Source organism: Panthera tigris, chromosome D1, assembly GCF_018350195.1.
Source record: "Panthera tigris isolate Pti1 chromosome D1, P.tigris_Pti1_mat1.1, whole genome shotgun sequence".
NCBI lineage: Eukaryota > Metazoa > Chordata > Mammalia > Carnivora > Felidae > Panthera > Panthera tigris.
The window spans coordinates 113,987,883-114,011,995 of record NC_056669.1 but is presented as its reverse complement, the minus strand read 5'-3'; the positions used below and the strand labels follow the sequence as shown (position 1 = coordinate 114,011,995).

The 24,113-nt window shown below is 44.3% G+C and overlaps 1 protein-coding gene across 6 annotated transcripts in view; it reads left to right on the top strand.

Annotated features, from left to right (window-relative positions):
* AP2A2 (adaptor related protein complex 2 subunit alpha 2) overlaps positions 1–24,113 on the top strand; it is an 84,734-nt gene that overhangs the window by 12,285 nt on the left and 48,336 nt on the right. For 4 of the 6 annotated variants that reach the window (XM_042957586.1, XM_042957588.1, XM_042957587.1 and 1 more), the window contains one exon: positions 727–833. The exons of the other annotated variants lie outside the window; for them this stretch is intronic. In XM_042957586.1, coding sequence (XP_042813520.1) covers positions 727–833 — 107 coding nt within the window. The remainder of the gene's footprint in view (positions 1–726; positions 834–24,113) is intronic. 6 annotated transcript variants of the gene reach the window in all.

Below are 24,113 nucleotides of genomic sequence, written 5' to 3'. Positions count from 1 at the left end.
CAGTTGGATATCCAAGACTGGAAGGCAGAGAAGAGGTCTGGGCAAGAGGTGAACGTATGGGGGCAGAACTTCTAGGTGTTGTTTAGAGCCATGAGACAGGGAGCTAGCTCACCGGGGAGGCGAGTGGAAATGATCGAAACCTAGCTCTCGCTCCTACAGCTCTTCTGTGTGCCTGGCATGCTCCCAAGCACGTTACCTGTGTTTACACATCTGACATTCATGATGATACTTGAACAGTAGGTGCTGTGATCCTCCTGTTTTGTAGATGAGGAGGAAAAGTGGGGCCCTGAGCCCGGGGCCACGTGACTGCCTAGAAAGTGGTAGAACAGGAATTCAGACTCTGGCTACCTGGTTCCAAGTCTCCTCTCTGAGCCACGGTGCTAGACCAGCTCTCTAGGAAGGTGGCCGGAGCTCCAGGCTCGCAGACCCTAAGCAGTCAGGGGGAGACATGTCCAGGTGGGAGGAGCACAGGCCAGTAAGGAGGGAGCACGGTAGTAGGTCACTTGAGTGGGGTGAGCAGAGGTGAATCCGATGGGGAAGTTTAAGGGAGAATAATTGGAAAATGTGAGTCTCAACCCTTTTGCGGAGTTTGGCTGTAAAGAGGAGAGAGGTGAGATGGTGACTGGGGAGTGTAGAGGGTGTGTTAGCTTTCTATTGTTGCTGTGACAAATGAACACAAATTTAGCAGCCGAGACCAGAACTCCCGTATTATCTCGTGTTCTGTAGATCGGAAGCCGTGCACAGCCTGGCTCGGCGGGGTCCTCTGCCTCGAATCTCACGAGGTTGTGATGAAGGTGTCAGCAGAGCTGCAGTCCCTTCTGGAGACTCTGGAGGTGAGGCTGCTTCCAATCAGTCCTTGTAGTGTGGGGGCCGCGGCCCCCTTTTCTTGCTGGCTTGCCTCCTACAGCCTGCTCACGGTCCTTCTCCTGCTTCCCGTGAGGCCCGCCAGCGAATCCCTCTCGAGACAGGATCTTTCTGACTTGGCCAGCCTGTCTCCTGCCTCCAGAGTCTCTCCTTTTAAGGGCTTATGTGATTATATTGGGCCCATCTGCCTGATCCAGGATAATTCCCCTATCTTAATTACATCTGCAGAGTTCTTTTTGCTATGGAAGGTATCTTACGAGGTCCAGGTATTAGAGTGTGGGCATCTTTGGGGGAGTATTGTGCTTATCACAGTGGGATAAAGAGAAAGGAAGCTTTTGTTTTTTTTAAGTTTAATTGATTTGTTCATCAAATTTACAGAGTTGCGCGGTGGACAAAACAGACAAGAATACCTTCGTGTGGCTTACGTTCTGGTGAAGGAGACATAAAATAAGTATGATATATAGTGCATTATATACTGTATTAGGGGGAAATAAGGCAGGAAGAGGGGATTGCAGTCTAGCTTGTGCCGCTGGGGGTCAGGCATGCCCTGCAATGCTGGTGGACAGCGTGGCTGGAGCATGAGTTGCAGACAGACCCTGGGGTTCCGGAGTCGGACGCAGGGGGCAAGGCAGGTGATGGGGGTCTCGTAGGCTGTTCTGAGAAGTCTAGTTTTCCTTCTGAGTGACAGGTGTAGCCGGTGGAGGGTGAGCAGAGAAGGGAGGTACCTTGGAAGGAATTACTGCGATGCTGGGAATAGGGGTGCGGGGGGGGGAAGCAGACTGTGAGCCAGATGAAGAAGGTGAGGACTCCTGGCTGGTGGGGGAGGCAGAGCATGTCTGTAGGCCGCCAGAAAGAGAAAGAAGGGCTAGGGAGAAGGTGGAGGGGTGAAGAAAAGTGGAGATGCAGGGGGCGGTGGTGCCAAGGAGAGCCTGAGCGCTTAAGGGCTGCCGGTGAGGGGAGGGAGGAGGCATGGGGTGGAGGTGAAGGTGTTGAGGAGAGATGGTAGGGCCTCCCTGGGCTCCACATGTGAGGCCAGCCCAGCGGTCGCGTGTGTAGTCTTACCAGGACACTCAGCAATCCCGGCTCTGGATTGGCCAGAATTGGATTCAGCAGGGAGGGGTTTGCCAGCCAAGCGCACAGACAGAGAAGGAAGGTCAGGGCTTAGTTTATGCCATGGAATTGAGGCTGGCTAAGAGGAGGTGAGGATGGGGGAGGGAGGGGAGAGGAAGACTGTAATCGTTGGTCCCGGGATGGGGGTGGCCGATGGGTGTCGGAATTTGCTTACCTGATTGAGTGAGCTGAAAGGTTGGGGGTGGTAGGATGCCTGCAGTGAGTATTGGGGGGATGGCCATGGTGGGGACCAGATCGTCCACGGAGCTGGGGCTAAAGCCAGAGGGTGGTGTGGGGGTCATGTGCATGGACACTCATCACCGATGGTGGAGAGGGGTAGTGTTCTAGTAATTGGGCAGGTCTTTTCAATTGTGTGCATTTTTCTTCTTGTTTTTGTCTAGTCTTGCCCTTAATTGTTTTTTTTTAATTGTTTTTAAATGTTTATTTTTATTTTTGAGAGAGAGAGAGAGAGCGTGCGAGCGAGCAGGGGGAGGGGCAGAGAGCGAGAGGGACACAGAATCCGAAGCAGGCTCCAGGCTCCAGGCTCTGAGCTGTCAGCACAGAGCCTGACGTAGGACTTGAACTCACAGACCGGGAGATCATGACCTGAGCTGAAGTCAGACACTCAACCGACTGAGCCACCCAGGTGCCCCAAGTGTTTTGTTTTTTTTTTTCTTTTTAAAGCAATGCATTTTACTTTTAGTTTTTAAAGTTTATTTATTTATTTTGAGAGAGAGACAGAGCACATGAGTGGAGGAGGGGCAGAGAGAGGGAGAGAGAGAGAATCCTAAGCGGGCTTCACATTGTCAGCACGGAGCCTAATGTGGGGCTCGAACCCATGAACCGTGAGATCGTGACCTGAGCCGAAGTCAAGAGCCAGACGTTTAACCAGCTGAGCCACCCAAATGCCCCTTTCGTTGTTTTAAAAAGTTAGGAAAAAGTTAAAACTCGAGAATGTAGTTTAAGAAGTTAATTATAAAACACTTGACATCTGCCTTATCTCCCCGTTCCTAAACTTAGAGTTAATTTTGATTTTATAGCCATTTGTTCTCATATTTACTTTAAGAAATGTGATTACTAAATTAATGTTTATACTATTTATGGGTGTTTCCCCCCATTTAATTATTTATTGACTTCTTACTGTGGGAGATGAGGACTTAATATACCTGAGCTTTCATTTACTCATTCTCTAATATGTCATTTTAATCAGTGTATAGCAATTAACATTTGGAAATATTCTTCTCAGCTGAGATGGTCGTTCAACTTAAAAAAATTTTTTTCTTAATGTTTATTTATTTTTTAATGTTTATTTTTGAGAGAGAGAGAGAGAGAGAGAGTGTGAGCAGGGGAGGGGCAGAGAGAGAGGGAGACCCAGAATCCAAAGCAGGCTCCAGATTCCGAGCTGTCAGCACAGAGCCTGATGTGGGGCTCAAACCCACGAACTGTGAGATCATGACCTCAGCTGAAGTCAGACACTCAACGGACTGAGCCACCCAGGCACCCCAGTAGTTCAACTTTTTATTTTTATTTTAAAAAATGGTTATTTTTGAGAGAGAGTGAGAGAGTAGGGAAGGGGCAGAGAGAGAGGGGGGAGGACAGAGGATCTGAATTGGGGTCTGAACTCAGGAACCTTGAGATCCTGACCTGAGCTGAAGTGGGACACTTAACTGACTGAGCCACCCAGGTGCCCCCTGATAGTTTAACTTTTAATGTGTTTAGTGTTAACTATTGTTGTTTTTATACTTTTGTATTTTTAAAAAAAATATTTTATGTATGTTTGTACGTATGTATTTGAGGGAGAGGGAGAGGGAGAGAGAAAGAATATAAAGCAGGCTCCATGCTCAGTGCAGAGCCTGATGTGGGGATAGATCCCACAACCCTGGGATCATGAGCTGAAATCAAGAGTCATACGTTCAACCTACTGAGCCACCCAGGGGCCCCAAGATACTATTTTTAAGTAATCTCTACGTCCAGTGTGGGGCTCGAACTTGGAACCCTGAGGTCAACAACAGTCGCGTGCTCCACAGACTGAGCCAGCCAGGTGCCCCCATCCTTTTGTACTTTTTAATGCACCTGTTGCGTTTCAGCCCTAAGCTTCTGGATATGACTGTGAGATCCCCCTTTGTGTGGTTGGACACAGCAGGTGGCCTGTCAGCCCCTTCTTTCCATGTTGAGGTGTCCTTCCTGGAGCGGTCAGTTCTGCTGTCGTCTGGACGGATTGTCGGTGCTGCCCTCCGGGGACTTCCCTTCACCATAGTCTGGAGGGGCTTGTCTCTGGCTGGACCTCGGTTCTTTGGAGTCCATGTGTGTGTGCTCCGGGCTTGTGCTCACTTGAACTCGGTAGGAGTGCATAGCAGCCGAAATTCTTTTGAGATACTGCATTTTTTTTTTTTTTTTTTTTTAAGTATTTTTTACCTTTGTACTTAATTGAGAATTTGGCTCTGGTAGAATTCTGGCTGAAGTTAACTTTTCCTCAATTTTGAAGGTATGACTCTATTTCTATTCTTAGTTTCTAGTGGTCTGAAAGTTTAATTTTTTTTTTTTAAGTAGGCAGAACCCATTGTGGGGCTTGAACTCACGACCCTGAGATCAGGACCTGAGGCCAAGATCAAGAGTCAGATGCTTAACTGACTGAGCCACCCAGGTGTCCCTCTAGTCATTTGAAATTTTAAGATGCTGTGCCCACGTGTGGTATTTGGTGGCATGATTCAGTCTGAATGTCAGAAATGTCAGAAATGTTTTGGGAAATGTTCTTGTTTTTTTTTTTTAAATTTTTAAAAAATGTTTATTATTTTTGAGAGACAGAGACTGAGCGTGAGCAGGCAAGGGGCAAAGAGAGAGGGAGACCCAGAATCCAAAGCAGGCTCCAGGCTCCGAGCTGTCAGCACAGAGCCCAACGCGGGGCTCGAACTCACAAACCACGAGATCGTGACCTGAGCTGAAGTCGGCCGCTTAACTGACCGACTGAGCCACCCAAGCGCCCCAGGAAATGTTGTTTTATTTCTTTGGTAGTTTCCTTTCACTTTCTCCTTTTTGAATGATCCTCTAATAAGAGGTGAAACCTGGACCTCTTGGCTTACATTTTCTTACCTTATCTCTCATTTTCCATTTCTTGGTCTTTGTGGTGTTCTATTTTCCAAGACGTCCAACTTTGTCCTCCAGCCCTTTTGAATTCTTTTATTTCTGCTAGTAGGTTTATCATTTGAGGCCTTCTTCTTGTCCGAGTTGTCCTTTTGTGGTGTCATCTGCTTCTTAAAGCTGTGTTTCTCTGTGTGAGACTATGCATTGCTTTGGAGTGTCCTCCTCCACGTAGCTCTTTGCTCGGAATTCCTTTTCTGGGGCTTGTTTTGGTGTCTGGCTCGTGCCGTGCGAGCTTCCTGATGCCGGCTGGTTGGAGTCCGTCCACTCGCGTGCGCCAGCATTGGCCAGCGTGGTCAGGGCCCCGGGGGGAGGGCTCCTTGCACGGTGATGGATGTGCGGTCTCCGTCATTGGGGGAACCCGCGTGTCGTTGGTTTTTTCGGTCTCTCCCAGAACAACCCTTCGGTCTCAATTCCTGCTTGGGGAAGGAGGCGAGTATTCTGAGCCCAGCTGCCACTGTTCTGGGAAGGGGGTGTCTCACCGTCAGTGGGTGTCACTCAGTTGTGCTTTTCTTAGTGTGGCGCCTTATCCCAGCACTCAGTGGTGTCACCAGGCCTAGAGCTTCTGTGTTCCTGCTTTTCCAGAGGAAACCTCTCGTCTGCTGCTGAGGTCGTGAGAGTGGGCTGCCTGGCTGTAGGGTGTGCTGGAGGGGCCTGCTATTCCTTAGGCAGACTAGCCTCCTCCAGAGTCCACCGCCCGAGGCACTTGGCGTCTTTAATTTCTAACCCTTTGCGGGTTCTCTGAGAAGATTTGCTTTTTACCACTTCTCCCTCCTGCAGGCAGCTGGTTCCAGCTTGCTCTGTTAGGCTCAGTCAGTAGTTACCACTCGATCATCTCTTTCCGGCATCCCCAATTGTGGTCCTCCCTTTTACCCAAGTTTTGGACTGATTTCATCTATTATACACACACAGACCTTCGCGATCTTTGTGGCCATTTTTTAATGCTTTGGATTAATCACGTCTTTGGAAATAAGAATTTGACTCTTAGTATTTCTACTTTTCTGAAGAAGTTTTTATTTATTTATTTTGAGAGCAAGAATGCACTAGCATGTGTGGGGAGGGACAGAGAGAGAGAGGCAGAGAGAGAATCCCAGGCTCCTCACCGTCAGCCCAGAGCTCGACGTGGGGCTCGAACTCCCAAACAGTGAGGTCATGAGCTGACCTGAAATCAGGAGTTGGACGCTCAGTTGACTGAGCCACCCAGGTACCCCTTACTGTTTTTACTTTCTAATTCTCAAAGGAAGTAGTAATACCTTTTTTAATTAAGTCTAATTTTGGAAGGTAGTTCTCACTATAAAGGTGGTTTGGCATGTGCTTCTAAAGGAGAATTTAAAGGGAACACATGATTCCGTGGCATATTTTTCTAGTTCTTACCTGAAGCCGGCAAGCAGGGTGGATTGTTCTTCATTAAATGGAACAATATAGTATATACAGGTTTAGTTTGCTAAACCCAGTGCTCTGAAACCCAGATATCAAAGCTAGGGAGCTAGGTGTCTGATAGGATTTTGTTCCACAGACATGATCTGTGTTGATGAGGCAGTTTCTTGCTGGTAATGGAATATAGTAAATGGAAACTTCTCTCTCTCTCTCTCTCTCTCTCTCTCTCGGTTAATTTTTGAGGAGGGTGGGGGAGACAGGATCTCAGCAGGCTCTGCTTTGTTAGCGTGGAGCCCAATGCAGGGCTCGAACCCACGAACTCTGAGATCATGACCTGAGCCGAATTGGACACTGAACTGACTGAGCCACCCAGGCGTCCCTGGACAGTTGTGTTTTCATTTTGATTTGCTTCCGTGTATTTTTTAATTTCTTCTTTAATTTCCTGGTTAACCAATTTATTCTTTTTTTTTTTTTTTTAATTTATTTTGAGAGAGAGTGTGCACGCGCGAGAGAGCGCATAAGTGGGGGAGCGGCAGGGGGAGAGGGAGAGAGAGGATCCTAAGCAGGCTCCACACTGCCAGCACACAGCCCAATGCAGGGCTCTAACTCACAAACTGTGAGATCATAACCTGAGCTGAAATCAAGAGTCAGATGCTTAACGAATTGAGCTGCCAGGCACCCCAACCCATTCATTCTTAAGTAGAATGTTCTTTAACCTCCATGTATTTGGGGGCTTCCCAAATTTTTTCTTGTGGTTGATTTCAAGTTTCATAGCATTGTGACCTGAAAACATGCATGGTATGAACTCAATCTTTTTGTACCTGTTGAGGGCTGTTTTGTGATCTAGCATGTGATCTATTTTGGAGAATGTTCTATGTGCACTCGAGAAGAATGTGTATTCTGTTGCTTTAGGATGAAATGTTCTAAATATATCTGTTAAGTCCATCCGGTCCAATGTGTCACTCAGAGCTGTTGTTTCCTTATTGATTTTCTGCCTAGATGATGTGTCCATTGTTGTAAGTGGAGTATCGAATTCTCCCACAATTATGGTATTATCATCAGTACGTTTGCTGTGTTTGTGATTAATTGATTTGTATGTTTGGGTGTTTCTCCGTTGGGGGCATAAATATTCACAGTTGTTATCTTCTTGATGGATAGACTCCTTTAATTGTGATACAATGCCTGCTTCATCTCTTGTTACAGTCTTTGTTTTAAAATCTAGTTTGATGTCTGCTAGCAGGATAGATGGTTCCCCATGCCCTCACTTTCAATCTGCAGGTATCTTCGGGTCTAAAATGAGTCTCTTGTAGGCAGCATGTAGATGGATGGCATTTAAAAATTTTTTTATTTATTCTTTATTCTGATACCCTATATCTTTTGATTGGGGCATTTAGTCCATTTATATTCAGCGTGATTATTGAAAGATAAGAATTTAGTGTCATTGTTTTATCTGTAGATTTCATGTTTGTGGTGATGTCCTCTAGTCCTTTGTAGTCTTTGCTCTTTGCACTCAGAGTCCCCTTTAGGATCTCTTACAGGGCTGATTTAGTGGTCATGAACTCCTTTAGGTTTTGTTTATCTGGGAAAGCCTTTATCTCTCCTATTCTGAATGGCAGCCTTGCTTGATAAAGGATTCTTGGCTGCATATTTTTCCTATTCAGCACATTGAATATTTCCTGCCACTCCCTTCTGGCCTGTCAAGGTTCAGTGGGCAGCTCTGCTGCTACCCTTATGTGTCTACCCTTGTAGGTTAAGGTCCTTTTGTCTCTAGCTGTTTTCAGAATCCTCTCTTTATCTTTGTATTCTGCCAGTTTCACTATGATATGTCATGGTGCTGACCTGTTTTTTACTTTGAAGGGAGTTCTCTGTGCCTCTTGGATTTGGATGCCTGTTTCCTTCCCGAGATTAGGGAAGTTCTCAGCTATAATTTGTTCAAATAAACCTTCTGCCCCTGTCTCTTGCACTTCATCTTTTGGAACTCCTATGCTATGGATATTGTTTCGTTTTATGGAATCACTTAGTTTTCTAATTCTCCCCTCGTGATCTAGTAATTTCCTTTCCCTCTTTTTTTCAGCTTCATTATTTTCCATAATTTTATTTTCTGTTTCACCTGTTCTCTCCTCTGCTTCCTCCATCCTCACTGTCACTGTATTTAGTCTATTTTGCATCTCAGTTATGGCATTTTTTAAAGTTCATCCTGACTAGTTCTCAGGTCTTTGATCCCTGCAGCAAGAGTTTCTCTGGTGTCTTCTGTGCTTTTTTTCAAGCCCAGCTATTAGTTTTTTGACTTTTATTCTAAGTTCTTGTTCACATAATATTATTTATATGTTTTGAGCAATTCTCTGGCTGTGATTTTTTCTTGAACTTTCTTTTGGGGAGAATTCCTCCGTTTTGTGATTTTGGCTAAGTTTCTGTCTTTTGCATGTTTTAAAAGCTTGTTATGTGTCCGGTACCTGAGAGCACTACTGTATTAAAACTATACGCTGTCCAGGGCCTGGCACTCGAGGTAGTGTTTTTGATGTATGTCGTGTGCTCTCTGTTGCTGTGTTTTGGCTGCTCTGTCCCACTGGTCAGTCCTCTGCAGAGCTCCTCCTTGCTTATAGTGGTGGAGTATTCGGACCTTCAACCGGATGTGCTTTAATTTGTTTGTTGAAGTAACCCTGGAATTAAAAAAAGGAAAGGGGGGAGGGGAAAGCCTGATCCCATAAAAAGAGAAAAATAAAAGGGGGAGAAAAGAAATCCAAATGGAGAGTCAAAAAACCGTAAGTCTAAATCCAGAGAAAGAGAGAGGAAAATAAGAAGAAGATGAAAGAGAGAAGGTCAAATGGTAATAGAGTAAAAATGCTTGATAAAAAAATATTAATATTTATATATATTGTGTATATAATAAGAATTGGCCAAAAACAAATCAGAAACTATGAGCCTGATTCCAAATGAAAAAGAGTAGAGGGATAAAGAAACAGAAAAGAAAAAAATGAAGGAAAAACCCTAAAACCAAACCAAAACAAAAACAGTTGTGTTGGTGCCCGGGATGGGTGGCCGTGCTGGTGTGGAAGAGGGGCCAGCTGTGTTGGGTCCGTCAGTCTTGCTCCCCTCGATAAGCAGTCGCCAGGCACGGAGGGGCGGGGTTTGGTGTCAGGGGGTTCTGCCTCCACTGGGGGTTACTGTGCTACTCTCTGAAGTCAAACTGTGTCGGTGTTGGGGAGAAAACTGGCGACACCGCAATCTCTTGTCCCCTGACTGGATATCTTAACCTGCGCTGTTCAGGCAGCCCTCACAGAATGGCCAGTCTGGGTGGTCGGTCTCCCAGCCTTCCGTGCTCTCGACTGGGATTCAAAACCCGTAGTCTTGAGGGACCCAGCTCAGTGCGGCTCCTCTCCCCTGTTCTGGAGTAGAGCCACCCCGTGATTCTGATCTTTTATCAGGGTCTTTTGCCCTTGGGGAGGCCATAAACCCTCTTCCCAAAGTACTCCGGGAAGGGGACTGCTCTCTCCCAGTGAGCCCCTGAGATCGCTACTCCTTGCTATGCACCCCGTGGCCAGCTCCCTCCTCCCCGGGAGTGCTTGCCATGGCTTCCAGCTCCCTTCCGGAGATAGCCGTGCACTTTGAAACCTTGGAGTTTCAGCTCCTAAGGATGTTTGCAAAATAGAAAGTGGCACTCTCCGTATTTCTTGTTCCCCAGTCCGTGGTCCAGAGAGGCTTTCCTCTTGTGTTAGCTCAATATCGCACTTTAACAGCCTCTTTCTCTCCTGCTCTCCTTTTGTCCCTCCACAGAAGGGGTTCCCTCCCCTCCGTGCATATGCTGTTTTACCTCCCGCGGTTCACATACATGCACCTCAGTCCTGCCAGGCTGTCTTCTTGCAACCGTGGAGATCCTTTTGCCGCTCCGCAGATCTATTTCCTGTGTGTTCCAAGTGAACTGACCTCAGTACAGCTGTGTTGTAGGGGGTATGGATATCCTGGTCCCCCTACTTCTCTGCATCTTAACTCCTCTGGCCAAAACCATTATTTTTATATTTTTTTTTATTTTTTAAGAATATTTATTTTTGAGAGAGAGAGAGAGAGAGAGAGAGAGAGACAGAGAACAAGCAGGGAAAGGGCAGAGAGAAAGACACAGAATCCAAAGCGGGCTCCAGGCTCCAAGCTGAAAGCACAGAGCCCGATGTGGGGCTCGAACCCACAAACTGCAAGATCGTGACCTGAGCCGAAGTCGGATGCCCAACCGACTGAGCCACCCAGGTGCTCCTCTGGCCAAAATCTTAAAAAGAATATGTGAAAAATGACACGTCATCAGGGGGCTTTGAAAAGAAAAGATCCGACAGATTTCAGAGATCTAGAAGGTTGCACAGGTGCAAGGCTGTATGCCTAGGAAAGACTCAAGAGGCCCCCAGTGTCTCACCTCTGGCTAATCTTGAGTCCCTGTGCAAATAGGAAATGAGGGCAAAGGCAGAGTTATGGCTGCCTTGAGTACTGAAAGTGTGCTTCTACACACAGGGTCCTTGGAACACTTATTCAAGGCACTTAAGGACATCCCTGACCAATCATTAACTGACCACTAAGTTAACTGAGCAAAGACTTTAGTAGCTGTAAACTATAGGGAATTTATGGACTTTACAGAACAAGTCCAGGAAATTCACTAAAAAAACCGACCGCAGCAACAACAATAACAGCAAACTAAACGCCAGGTACTGCCAGCAACAGCAGCCCCTGATTCCCAGCAGCCCCACTTTGATTTCCAGAGTTGCCACATTACATTGGCGAAAATACCCGGTTTTCAATAAAAAATTATGAGGTATGCCAAGAAAAAGGAAAATATGGTCTATATACAGGAAAAAAATAGTAGAAACTGTCCTTGAAAGGGTCCAGATATTGAACCAATTAAACAAAGACTCTAAATCTGGTGTCATAAATCTGTTCTAAGAACTTAAGTCATGTTTTAAGAATTAAAGGAAAAAATGAAAATGATGTCTCACCAAATAGAGCATATCAGTGAAGAGGTAGAAATAAGCCAAATAGAAATTTGGAGTTGAAAATACAATCACTACATTGAAAACTTACTGGAGGGGCTTAACAGCAGATTTGAGCTGGCAGAAGAAAGAATCCGTGAATTTGAGAATAAATTCGTTAAGATAATCATTAAGATCTATATCAAGGTAAGCATAGGTCCAATCTGAGGAACAGCAAATAAAAAAGTAAAAAATGAACAGAGCTTCAGAGATCTGTGGGACATCATCTAGCACACTGATGTATCTGTAACTGGAGTCCCAGAAAGAGACGAGTAGGAGAAAGACGCACAAAGATTATTTTGAAGACGCAAACTCCCCGAATTGGGTGACAAACAATAATCTGCATATCCATAGGATTAACTTAAGAAGGAGATCAGTATCTAGACGTATCACAGTCAAACTGTTGATAAAGACCTCAGGATACTCTTGAAAGCAGTGAGGAAATTGACACCCTCAAGAGATCTTCAAGATTAACAGCTGATTTCTCATCTAAAACCATGGAGCCCAGCAGGCAGTGGGCTGACATCTGCACAATGCTGAAAGAAAGACTGTCAACCAAGAACTTTGTATACAGCAAAATCATCCTTTAAAAATGGAGAAGTTAAGATATTCTTTTTAACATTTATTTATTTTTGAGAGACAGAGACAGAGTGTGAGTGGGGGAGGGGCAGAGAGAGAGGGAGACACAGAATCCGAAGCAGGCTCCAGGCTCCAGGCTCCGAGCTGTCAGCACAGAGCCCAATGCGGGGCTGGAACTCGCAACCCAGGAGATCGTGACCTGAGCCGAAGTCGGATGCTTAACCGACTGAGCCACCCAGGTGCCCCAGGATATTATTAAATAAACAGGAGTGAGGGAGTTTGTTGTTGGCAGACCTGCCCTGCAATAAATATTAAAGGGAGTGCTTCAGGTTGAAATGAAGGACACTAAGTGGTAGAATACATGAAGAAATAAAGAGCAGTGGTAAAGACAACTGCATAGGTAAATATAAAAGCATAATTCTTTTGATAATTTTTCTTTTATCTGGTTTAAAAGACAACTAGATTAAATACTTTTAATTTACAAACACTTTAAATAAAACTGTACTGGAGCGCCTGGGTGGCCCAGTTGGTTGAGCCTCCAACTTTTGGTTTTGGCTCCACTCACGATGTCATGGTTCGTGGGTTTGAGCCCTGTGTGGGGCTCTGGGCTGACGCTGCGGAGCCTGCTTGAGATTCTCTCTCCCTCCCTCTCCCTCTCTCATCCTCCCTCTCTGCCCCACCCACACTAGTTCTCTCTCAAGATAAATAAATAAACTTAAAAATAAAACTGTACCGATGGGCTTATAATGTATAAAGATGTAATTTGTGTGACAGTAATAGTACAAAGGAGGGGAGAGGAAACAGCATATGTATCAGAGTGAATTTTCTGTGTACTATATTACAATTAAGTTGGGATTGTTTGAAGTTAAGGTGTTAATTATAATCTCCAAGCAAGTACTAAGAAAGTAGCTTAAAAAAATACAGCAAAAGAATAACAAGGACATTAAAGTGGTACACAAAAAAATATCTGTTTAACCAAAAGAAGATAGTAATGAAAGAATACAGGAACAGAGGCACAAGATATATAGAAAATATAGCAAAATGGCAGATGTGAATCCTACCTTATGTAATTATTTTAGATGTCAGTGGATTGAACACTTGAATTGAAAGGCAAGGAGACTATAGATTGCAAGATGACAAGTCAAAGAAAGAAAAATAACGTGCCTTGCAAATAGTAGCCAGAAGAGAGCTGAAGTGGCTATACTAATGTTAGACAAAACAGATATTAAGACAAAAATTTAGAGACCTAGAAGAAGAACATTTTGTAATGGTAAGGGGTCAGTCTCTCAAGATACATCGTTTATTTGTTAGTTTACTTATTTTTGAGAGAGAGAGAATGAGAGAGAGAGGGAGGGAGGGAATGTAAGCAAGTGAGCAGGGAGGAGGCAGAGAGAGAGGGAGAGAGAGAGGGAGAGAGAGAGGGAGAGAGAGAGGGAGAGAGAGAACCCTAAGCAGGCTCCATGCCCAGTGTGGAGCCCAGTTCGGGGCTCAATCTCACCACCATGGGATCATGACCCGAGTCGAAATCAAGAGTTGGGCGTTTATCCGACCGAGCCACCCCGGCGCCTCTCAAGATGTATCAATTGTAAACATAGCTACACCTAGTAACAGCACCCCCGAATACATGGGGAGGAGTAGATAATTATAAAAGTTGGAGACTTCAGAACACTACTTTCAGTAATACATCTACAGCTAGACATGATCAGAGTGAATAGGAGACTCAAACGACACTAGAACCCAATCAGGCCTAGCAGTCACCTGTAGACTGTTCCACCCGACAGGAGCGGAATATGTAAATTCTTCTCCAGGGCACATGGAACATTCTTCACAATACACTATCCAATAAATTTCAAAGGATTGAGATCATACAAAGTGTGTTTTCCAGTCACATTGGGATGAAATTAGAAATCAGTAACAGAAGGAAATTTGGAAAATTCACAAATATGTGAAAATTAAACACTGTCCTAAGTAACCACTGGGTCAAAGAAGGAAACACAACGGTGTTGGTTAGTAAGCTTCTTGGGAGCTTCCTGGGTGTAATCCGAAACTGGGCCCTGTATTTGGAGGGCAGGAAGAGACTGACTGAAGAGGCAGGCCACTTCACATTGGTAGGGGGCAAGTTTAATAAGCAAAATAACTTACATACGAGGTTTGGCTTGGGCAACTGAAGGACTAACGGATCTTTGTACCTATCTGCGAAATCTTGAGAAGTTTATATAGAGGCCTTAACTAGATCAGTCACATATACTTTCCAGACGGTCTCAGCACCACATCACTGTCAAGGCTGTGTCCTTGGAGCAGCTTCATGGAGAGGAGAAGGCAAGTGGGACCCATATTCCAAGGACAGGGACCGCAGTTTGCCGGGGTCTAATTCACATAACCTATGCTGAGATACAAGATCTCAAGGGGCACCTGGGTGCCTCAGTCAGTTAGGTCTCTGACTCTTGATCTTAATTTAGGTCTTGATCTCAGGGCTGTGAGTTCAAGCACCGGGTTGGGCTCTGTGCTGGGCACGGAGCCTACTTAAAAAAAAAAAAAAAAAAAAAAAAAAAAAAAAAGAAAGAAAAAATGGAAGAAGATCTCAAATCATTAACCTAATATTTTACTTTAAGAATCCATAAAAAGAAGAGCAAACAAAACCCAAAGCAAAGCAGAAAGCAGAAAATAAGATTAGATCAATGATTGGTTCTTTGAAAAGAATATCAAAACTGACAAACCTTTAGCTAGACTGACCAAGAAAAATAGATGACTCAAAATTATTTTTTTATTAAAAAAATTTTTTTTACATGTATTTATTTTTGAGAGACAGAGAGACAGAGCACAAGTGGGGAGGGACAGAGAGAGGAGGAGACAGAATCCAAAGCAGGCTCCAGGCTCTGAGCTGTCAGCACAAAACCTGACATGGGGCTCAAACTCACAAACCGTGAGATCATGACCTGAGCCGAAGTTGGACGCTCAACCAACTGAGCCACCCAGGCGCCCCGAAAAGACTCAACATTATTAAAATCAAGAATGAAAGAAGGGACATTACTACCTTTATAGAAATAAGAAGGATTATAGTGGAATGATATGAATAACTGTATGCCAAAGATTAGATAGCATGGGGCACCTGGGTGGCTTAGTCAGTTAAGCATCCAACTCTGATCTCAGCTCAGATCTTGTTTTCAGGGATGTGAGTTCAAGCCCTGGGTTGGACTCTGCACTGGGTGTGAAGCCTACTTTAAAAAAAAAAAAAAAAAAAGGTAACAAATAAGATGGAGAAATTTGTAGAAAGACACAGGTAACTGAAAATGACTCAAGAAGAAACAAAAAATCTGCATAAAGAGATTGTATTAGTAATTTAAAAATTTCTCACAAGAACAAATCCTAGCCTAGGTGGCTTCACCGGTGAATTCTACAAAAAACTTAAATAATCAGTTCTAATCCTTACAAACTCTTTGGAAAAACAAAGAAGAGGAAGAAACACTCTCCTATTCATTCTGAGGTCACATTTACCCTGATAACAAAACCAGATGAATACATCACAGGAAGGAAAACTCAGTATAATATCCATTGTGAATATAGAAGCTAAAATCTTCAATCAAATACTAGCCAGCTGAATCCAGCAATAAGAAAGATTATACATCAGGTCATTGTGAGATTTATCCCATGAATTCAGGATTGGCTTAACATCTGGAAATAACCATGTTAATACAACAAAGATCTAAAAACATCTGGTCATATCAGTAGATGCAGAAAAAACATTTAACAAAACCCAGTACATTTTTATGATAAAAATACTCAACGAACTAGAAATACAAGGGAATGTCTTGACTTAAAGTATATCTATGAAAAATCCACAGCTAAGATCCTATTTAATGGTGAAAGGCTGTTTCCCTCTGAGATCAGGAACGTGACAAGGATATTTGCTTTCACTGCTTCTATTTGATACTGGAGCTTGTAGCCTGGCAGTGACAAAAGAAAAAGGAATAAAAGGCATCCAGGTTGGAAAGAAATAGAATGATCCCTATGTGTAGGTGACATCATTTTGTATATAGAAAATACTAAGGAATCCATTAGAAAACGATTAGAATTATAAGTGGGTTGAGGAAGGTTGCAGTATATGAAATCAATGTGGAAAAATTGTATTTCTGTACACTGACAATGAAGGAAACAGTTCCATTTACAATAGCATCAAAAAGAATAAAGTACATAGGAATAAGTTTTAACAAAAAAAGCCTAACGCTTGTACACCTAGCTATGAACAGTAGTTGGAAGGGAGTAAAGGAGCCCTAAATAAATGGAAAGACATCCCATGTTTATGGATTGCAAGACTTAATACTGTTAAGATAGCAACAATCCCCAATTGATCTAAGATTGAATGCAATCTTTATTTAAAAAAAAAAAAATCCTAGATGCCTTTTTTTTTTTTTTTTTGCTGAGATAAGCTGATTCTAAAATACAAACAAATTCAAGGGGCGCCTGGGTGGCTCAGTTGGTTAAGTGTCTGACTTTGGCTCAGGTCATGATCTCACAATATGTGAGTTTGAGCCCCATGTTGGGCTCTGTGCTGACCGCTCAGAACCTGGAGCCTGCTTCGGATTCTGTGTCTCCCTCTCTCCCTGCCCCTCCCTTCTTGTGCTCTCTCTCTGTCTCTCAAAAATAAATAAACATTAAGAAAAACTAAACAGAAATTCAAGGGACCCATAGTAGTCAAATCAGTCTTGGACTGGTTAGATGAACAAAGTTGATGATGAACAAAGTTGATGATGAACAAAGTTGATGATGAACAAAGTTATTCCAAAACTTAATACAACAGGATCAAGACAGTGTTGTTATGGTGTAAGGATAGATATATAGATTAATGGAATGATGTGGAGAGTGCAGAAATAAACCTTGACATTTGTGGTCCCTTGATTTTTGACAAGAGTGCCAAGGCAATTCAGTGGGGGAAAAGAATAGTCTTTTAAACAAATGGTGCTGGGAGTACTGGACATCCACAAATAAAAGAATGAAATTAACCCCTACCTCACATTATACACAAAAATTCACTCAAAATATATCATAAATGCAAAAGCTAGAGCTGTAGAACTCTTACAAGAAAATAGTAAATTTCTGTGGCCTTGGGAAAAGGATTCTGATACATTGACAGAAGTATAAGTGATAAAAAATAAATAACAAGGCTTCATCAAAATTAAAAACTTTTCATGCTGCAAAATGCTATGAGGAAAGTGAACAGACAACCCAAGAATGAGAGAAAATATTTGAAAGTCATGTACTTTTCCAATTTGGCAATAAATTATATTAAAAAAAAAAAAGAAAATAATGTATTTGATAAAAGGCTTGTATCCAGAATACATAAAGAACTAAATTAGAAGACAACTCAATTAAAAATGGTTAAAGTATTTGAACATACATTTTTCCATAGAAGATATACAAATGTCCAATAAACACATTAAAAGCCCTCAGGCAAATGCAAATCAAAACCACGGTGGGGTATTACTTCATACTCATTAGTATGGCTGTAATAAAAATGATTGGGAAAAAAAATGATGGACCATAGCAAGCACTGGCAAAATTGTGGAGAAATTGGAACCCTCATTCTTTTCTAGTGATATAAAAGGGTGCTGCCCTTGGGAAGAACATCTTGTTAGTTCCTCTAACATAGAATTATCGTATGGCCCAGCAATTCTACTCCTAGGTGTCCTCCCAAGGGAAATGAAAACATGTTCACACAGAAACTTGTACACCAATGTTCATAGCAACATTATTCATAGTAGCCAAAAAGTAGAAACTACCCCCAAATCCGTCAAGTGATGAATAGATAGTAAAATGTGGTAGACCCATACGCAGTTTGGTCCTTAAACAGTGCGGTGTTAGGGGCACTTAAACCCTGTGCATTAAAAAATCTGCGTGTAACTTTAGTCCCCTCAAAGCTTAACTACTAATAAATAGCCTACTATTGACTGGAAGCCTTACCAATAGCATATTGGTCAACACATTCTTTGTATGTTGTATGTACTATATACTCTTACAATAAAGTGAGCTAAAGAACGTGTTATTCAGAAAATCATAAGGAAAATACATTTACAGTTCTGTATTGTATTTACCGAAAAAATTTATGTATAAGTCGACCTGCACAGTTTAAACCCATGTTGTTCAAGGACCAACTGTAATGCAATATTATTCAGCAATAAAAAGAGATGGAATGTAATTCATGATACCTTGAAAATATACTAAGTGAAAGAAGCCAATCACAAAAGACCATATAAAGATTTTACGTATCTGAAATGTTTAGAGAAGGGAAATCTATAGAAATAGCAGAGTAGTGATTGCCAGGGGCTGGAGGAGGGAGGAGCTGGTGAGTGACTGCTAATGGGTTTGAGGTTTCTTTTTGGAGAGATGAACATTTTCTAAAATTAGATTGTGGTGAGTAATACACAGCTCTGAATATATTAAAAGCCATTGAATTATATACTTTAAATGAGTGAGTTGTATGATATAGGAGTTATGTCTCAATAAAGCTGTGAAGGAAAGATATGCCATAGTCAACAGACACGTGAAAAGATGCTCATTATCATCAGGGAAATGCAAATCAAAAGCACAGTGAGCCGTCATCTCAACATCTGTCAGAGTGACTAGTGTCAAAAAGACGAGAAGTCACTACTGTTGGAGAGGATGAGGAGAAAGGGGACCCCTGTGTGCTGTTGGTGGGAATGCAAATTGATGCAAGCACTATGGAAATAGTATGGGGGTTCCTCAAAAAATTAAAATACGATACGATTCTGTAAGTCCACTTCTGAGTGTTTGCCTGAAGAAGACAAAAACACTAACTCAGAAAGATACCTGTGCCCCTGTGTTTATTGCAGCATTATTGACAGTGGCCAAGATATGGAAGCAGCCGAAACGTGTGTTGATAGATGAATGGATAAAGATGTAGATGGCATGTATTTGTCACGTACGTGAACACACACACACACACACACACACACACACACAGGACTATTACTCAGCCATAAAAAGGATGAAATCGTACTGTTTGCCTCAATATGGATGGACCTGGAGGTTATTATGCTAAGTGCAATAAGTCAGAGAAAGACAAATACCATATGATTTCATTTATATGTGGAATCTCAAGAACCAAGCAAATGAACAGACAAGACAAAATAGAAATAGACTCATAGGTATAAGAACGTACTGATGGTTGCCATGGAGGGGGTTGAGAGTTGATGAAAATAGGGGAAGGGGATTAAAGGTACAGGCTTACAGTCATAAATAAGATGGGTGATGCAGTACGTAGTTAATAATGTGTAAGTAACCACTTTGTATGATGACAGGTGGTAGCGGGATTTATAGTGGTGATCACTTCTTAATGTGTTTAAATGTTGAATCACTATGTTATACACCTGAAACTAACGATACTGTATGTCAACTGCACTTGAGTAGGAAAAGATGATCAGTTAACGTTTGTCAGTCAAGAGGGGCTTTATCTTCTATGGCATAACAACTTGATATTTGAAGTCTTTTCTTCTGATTTGTTGTTGAGGGTTTCTGTTCTGAGGCCTGTCCTTCCTATGCATTCGTAAAGGGAAAACATAGACGCTGTCCTTGATGACGATCCTTACAGCCTCCTGCGTCTACGCTGCTTTGTGTGGTCTTTTGGCTCCTTATCTTGTGTGGTCCTCATCACGGCGCGTTGATGGATGATATTCCCGTGTAATGAAGGAGAAACTGAGGCACAGAGACATTAAGTTGATGGCCCCAGCTCACATAACTATCGAGACGTGGGCCGGCATTCCAGTGCAGGCTTGATTTCAGACTTTTTGGCTACTGTGCTGACCACCTTCAGTATAATTGTAGCAAAAATATTTTCCTTAAAAAATAGGATTTTGTTTGGTAAATTTGGGGCTTTAGGTTTACTTAGTGAAATTATTTTTTTATTTTTTATTTTTTTTAAAGTTTATTTAATTTTAGAGAGCATGAGCAGGGGAGAGGCAGAGAGAGAGAGACAGGGAGGGAGGGAGGGAGAGAGGGAGAATCTCAGGCAAGCTCTGTGTTGTCAGCATGAAGCTCAATTCAGGGCCCCATCCTATGAACCGTGAGATTATGACCTGAGTCGAAACCAACAGTCGGCACTTAACGACTGAGCCACCCAGGTGCCCCAGTTGTAGGATATACAGACTAAAATTCTTTATTTAGACCAAATTTTATTGTAAATTTCATACTTACTACCTTAAGGTTTTCGTAGTTTGGTACTGTACTCTTTGTTTCCAAAGTTAGGGTCTCAGCTTGCAATGAGAAATCATTAGCCGGCATGTTATTCTGGAAGACCGACCAGGGCGGTATTTCTAAAAATCCAGAAGCTTTTATTAAAGCCTATCTGCAGAGTGCATTCTTTGCTACTTTACTTGGGCACAAATGGTAGCTTGTCTGGGGGCAGTGGTTGTGGGCTCGTCTGGGTTACTCATTAGCCACCAGAGCTCGTGAGTCCACGCTGGGCACTGCCTGTTACAAGTTCAGGGTTGTCAGGGGCTGAGCAACCTGCTGAACTTAGAGGCAGCGCCAGGAGGCGAAGACCAGCCGCTCTTCCAGTGGAACAAAGATCAAACTACAAGCCCAGTGAGGAGTTTCCCTCCAGGCCAGTTACCCTTGTTGACAGTTTTCCCTTTCAAAACTGGTTTCTGAGGTCAGGATGGGCCGTAAACCTCTCCCCAAGCGCGCAAAGCGAATTCTTCATCTAAAAAGAGAAGGGTTTTTTGCTAGGTTTGCTCCCCGCTATGTGGGGTGGCTTGGTTGTCAGTGGGGCCCCCACCTGTCTGGAGAGAAGTACAGTATGAATGAGCGTGAACTAGCCTTTGCCAGGAAAGCCCCTGACGGACCCCAGGACAGGGTGCTCTGCAGTGTCCCTCCCCTCACGGGGACTGAGGGATTGACAGTGCACAGTGGAAGAGGCCGCCAGGACGTTTTGGTACATTCAGGACATAAATGTTGGTTTGGATGTATTAATCTGCATGTGGGTTATCAGTCACCCACAGTTACACTCGATTTTCTTTAAAACCTTGGACAGGCATGTTAGAACCCAGTGCAGCAGAGGGCGTTCCCCTTCGGCGTTTGAAGGGTTAACACTTAGGGCTAGCCTCGTTCAGCTGAGTGAAAGCATCCAGTTAAGGGCTAGTGTTTGTGGGCTCATGTGCCAGGCACTGTTGTGAGGGCTCCTTGTACTCCTTGCTGCCTGCGGTGGTGTCTCTGCTGGGAGACGCGGGCACCGAGGCGTTGGTGAATCCGTGGTGCAGCTTGGACCTGAGCCCAGGGAGGCTCCCGCACCAGGCCTTCCACCGTGTGTGTGTGTGTGTGTGTGTGTGTGTGTGTGTGTGTGTGTCTGGGCACTGTCTCATGAGCTCCCCTTTCTGGGAGTCCCCAGGGGGGTTCACCTGCCCCTCCGCTTGAGAGGGAACCCCAGTCATCCTGCCCAGCCTCCTTTGTCTGTGTTGGTCTCCAACCAGCCCTGTGGTGGGTGTGCTTGTGCAAGGCTGTTGAGATGGGAGAACATCAGCTGGGAACAGTGACAAGAAGGGCCCAGGAGACCAGGGTCACTGTGGCAGTAGAGACAAGGGGCACCTAACCTTGTTGTTGGAGGGGTGAGGGGGGTTTCTTGAAGAGGTGACACCCTTGCCGCTTAGTTGGGGGGGGAGAGGTGGAGAGGATACTGCAGGGGACTAGGGGTGGGGAGAGAAGGGCCTGGCTGGTGGGGGGAGGGGGCTCCGCCCGATCTCCTTGGGCCCCGCCCCTTAGGGGAGGGACGATGAACAGTGAGCAGGATCTTGTACACCCGTGGCACGTGGCGGGGGGGGGGGGCATGGATGGCATCCACTGTCCTCGGAAGAGGCTTGGGTTTTGTGCAGGGGAAGCTGTGGTCAGATGCATGGAAGGGACCCAGCCAGAGCTTGAACATTTCTGGAGTTAAGGAATCCAGTGTCTCACAAGGCAGTTTACTCCTATTTTCTCCTTTTTGTTGTAAAATAAAACACAGACCGATGTTTGGAAATTAATGAGTTAGGGTAAAGCAAACACCCTTGTGACTTCCACCCAGGTGATGACCCCAGAAGCCCTTCTGCTTGCCCCATCCCATTGATCCCCCCTCCAAACCTCCCGTCCTCATTGGGTTCCTTTGTGTCCTTTACAGTTTTCTCATACCAGCATGCATCCTGAACATTCTGGTTTGGTCTTGCCCATTTCTAAACATTTCCTGTTCTTTAATCTTTATTCCTTTCTTTTCCTTACAACGGTCTACTGAAGACCCGGGACACTTAAGGGACATTAAGTTGTGGAGGTCCTAGTGTGCTTCACCATGTTCTTGGCCGTCCGCCAGCTGGGTATGGAGGCTGAGTCGCATATAGTCGACACCTTGGCAAGACTGGAGGTGAAGCTCTGCTGTTGCCTGTGGGGCTTGCTGGTGTCCATCTGACTCCTTGTGATGCTGTTAGCTGCTCGGTTCCCGCCCGTCTGTGGGGGGAGGGGCCAAATGGTGATACTGTCATTCTCACTGACTTGTGAGGATCCTTTTATGAAGAGACTGTGCCCAGTTCCGCTGGGGGATGGTTCCCGTGGAAGAGGCAGGGTAGGTGCTCAGTTCTTTCCCCTTATTCATCAGGTTTCTTTATTAAAACAAGCTTTTTTTAAATTTTTATTTTTTGAAATTTGTATCCAAGGTAGTTAGTATATAGTGAAGCAGTGATTTCAGTAGATTCCTTAAGGCCCCTGACCCATTTAGCCCATCCCCCCTCCCACACCCCCTCCAGCAACCCTCCATTTGTTCTCATTATTTATGAGTCTCTTCTCTTTTGTCCCCCTCCCTGTTTTTATATTCTTTTTGTTTCCCTTCCCTTATGTTCATCTGTTTTGTGTCTTAAAGTCCTCATATGAGTGAAGTCATATGATATTTGTCTTTCTCTGACTGACTGATTTCACTTAGCATAATACCCTCCAGTTCCATCCACGTAGTTGCAAATGACAAGATTTCATTCTTTTTGGTTGCCGAGTAATGCTCCATTGTCTACATATACCACATCTTTATCCATTCATCCGTTGATGGACATTTGGGCTCTTTCCGTACTTTGGCTATTGTCGATAGGGCTGCTATAAACATGGGGGTGCATGTGTCCCTTCGAAGCAGCACACCTCTATCCCGTGGATAAATGCCTCGTAGTGCAATTGCTGGGTCGTAGGGTAGTTCTATTTTTAACTTTTTGAGGAACCTCCTGCTGTTTTCCAGAGTGGCTGCACCAGCTTGCATTCCCATTAAAATTTTTTAATGTTTATTTATATTTGAGAGAGAATAGGGGAGTGTGAACAGGGGACTGGCAGAGAGAGAGAGGGAGACACAGAATCCGAAGCAGGCTCCAAGCTCTGAGCTGTCAGCAGAGAGCCAGATGCGGGGCTTGAACCCACGAACTGCAAGGTCATGACCTGAGCTGAGGTTGGATGCTCAACTGACTGAGCCCCTCAGACGCCCCTATTACCAGTCCTCAAGTCAATTTGTTCCTTAATATCCTCTCAAGGTGACTAGGTGGCTTTTAAAATGTAATTTTGAACTCATGGATTTCAATGTTTTTGTGAATTTTGACCATTGCACTTTTTATCCTCTTGGAAGCTCAGGCCGTTCCCACCTTTGACTGATGGAGTCTCTTCATTTGGGTGCCGTTTCTGACCTGGCCCTGGTGGCCCGTGGTCTTTGACAGTCCCGTGAGGGCCGGGCTGGTCTTGGGCCTCTCCCCGTCGTGGGGCCAGCGGTTCCACTGAGAAGCCTGGATTCCTGTAGTGGGAACTGATGTTCCCCGATGTGGGTGTGGGGTGCTCACGGCGGCCAGGCGTCGTCGCCCTAAGTAAGCCTCCTCCTCTAGGAGGTACACGCACGTGTCTTGAAGGGAGAGTGCCACATGTGGTCCCGTGGACTCCAGCCGAGGTCAGGGCGGCCGGGGTTTTCTCCGGAGCCTCGTCCACACCTGGAGTCTCAGGGACTGGGGACGACTAGGTAGACGGCCCCCGGCTCACCTGTGAACC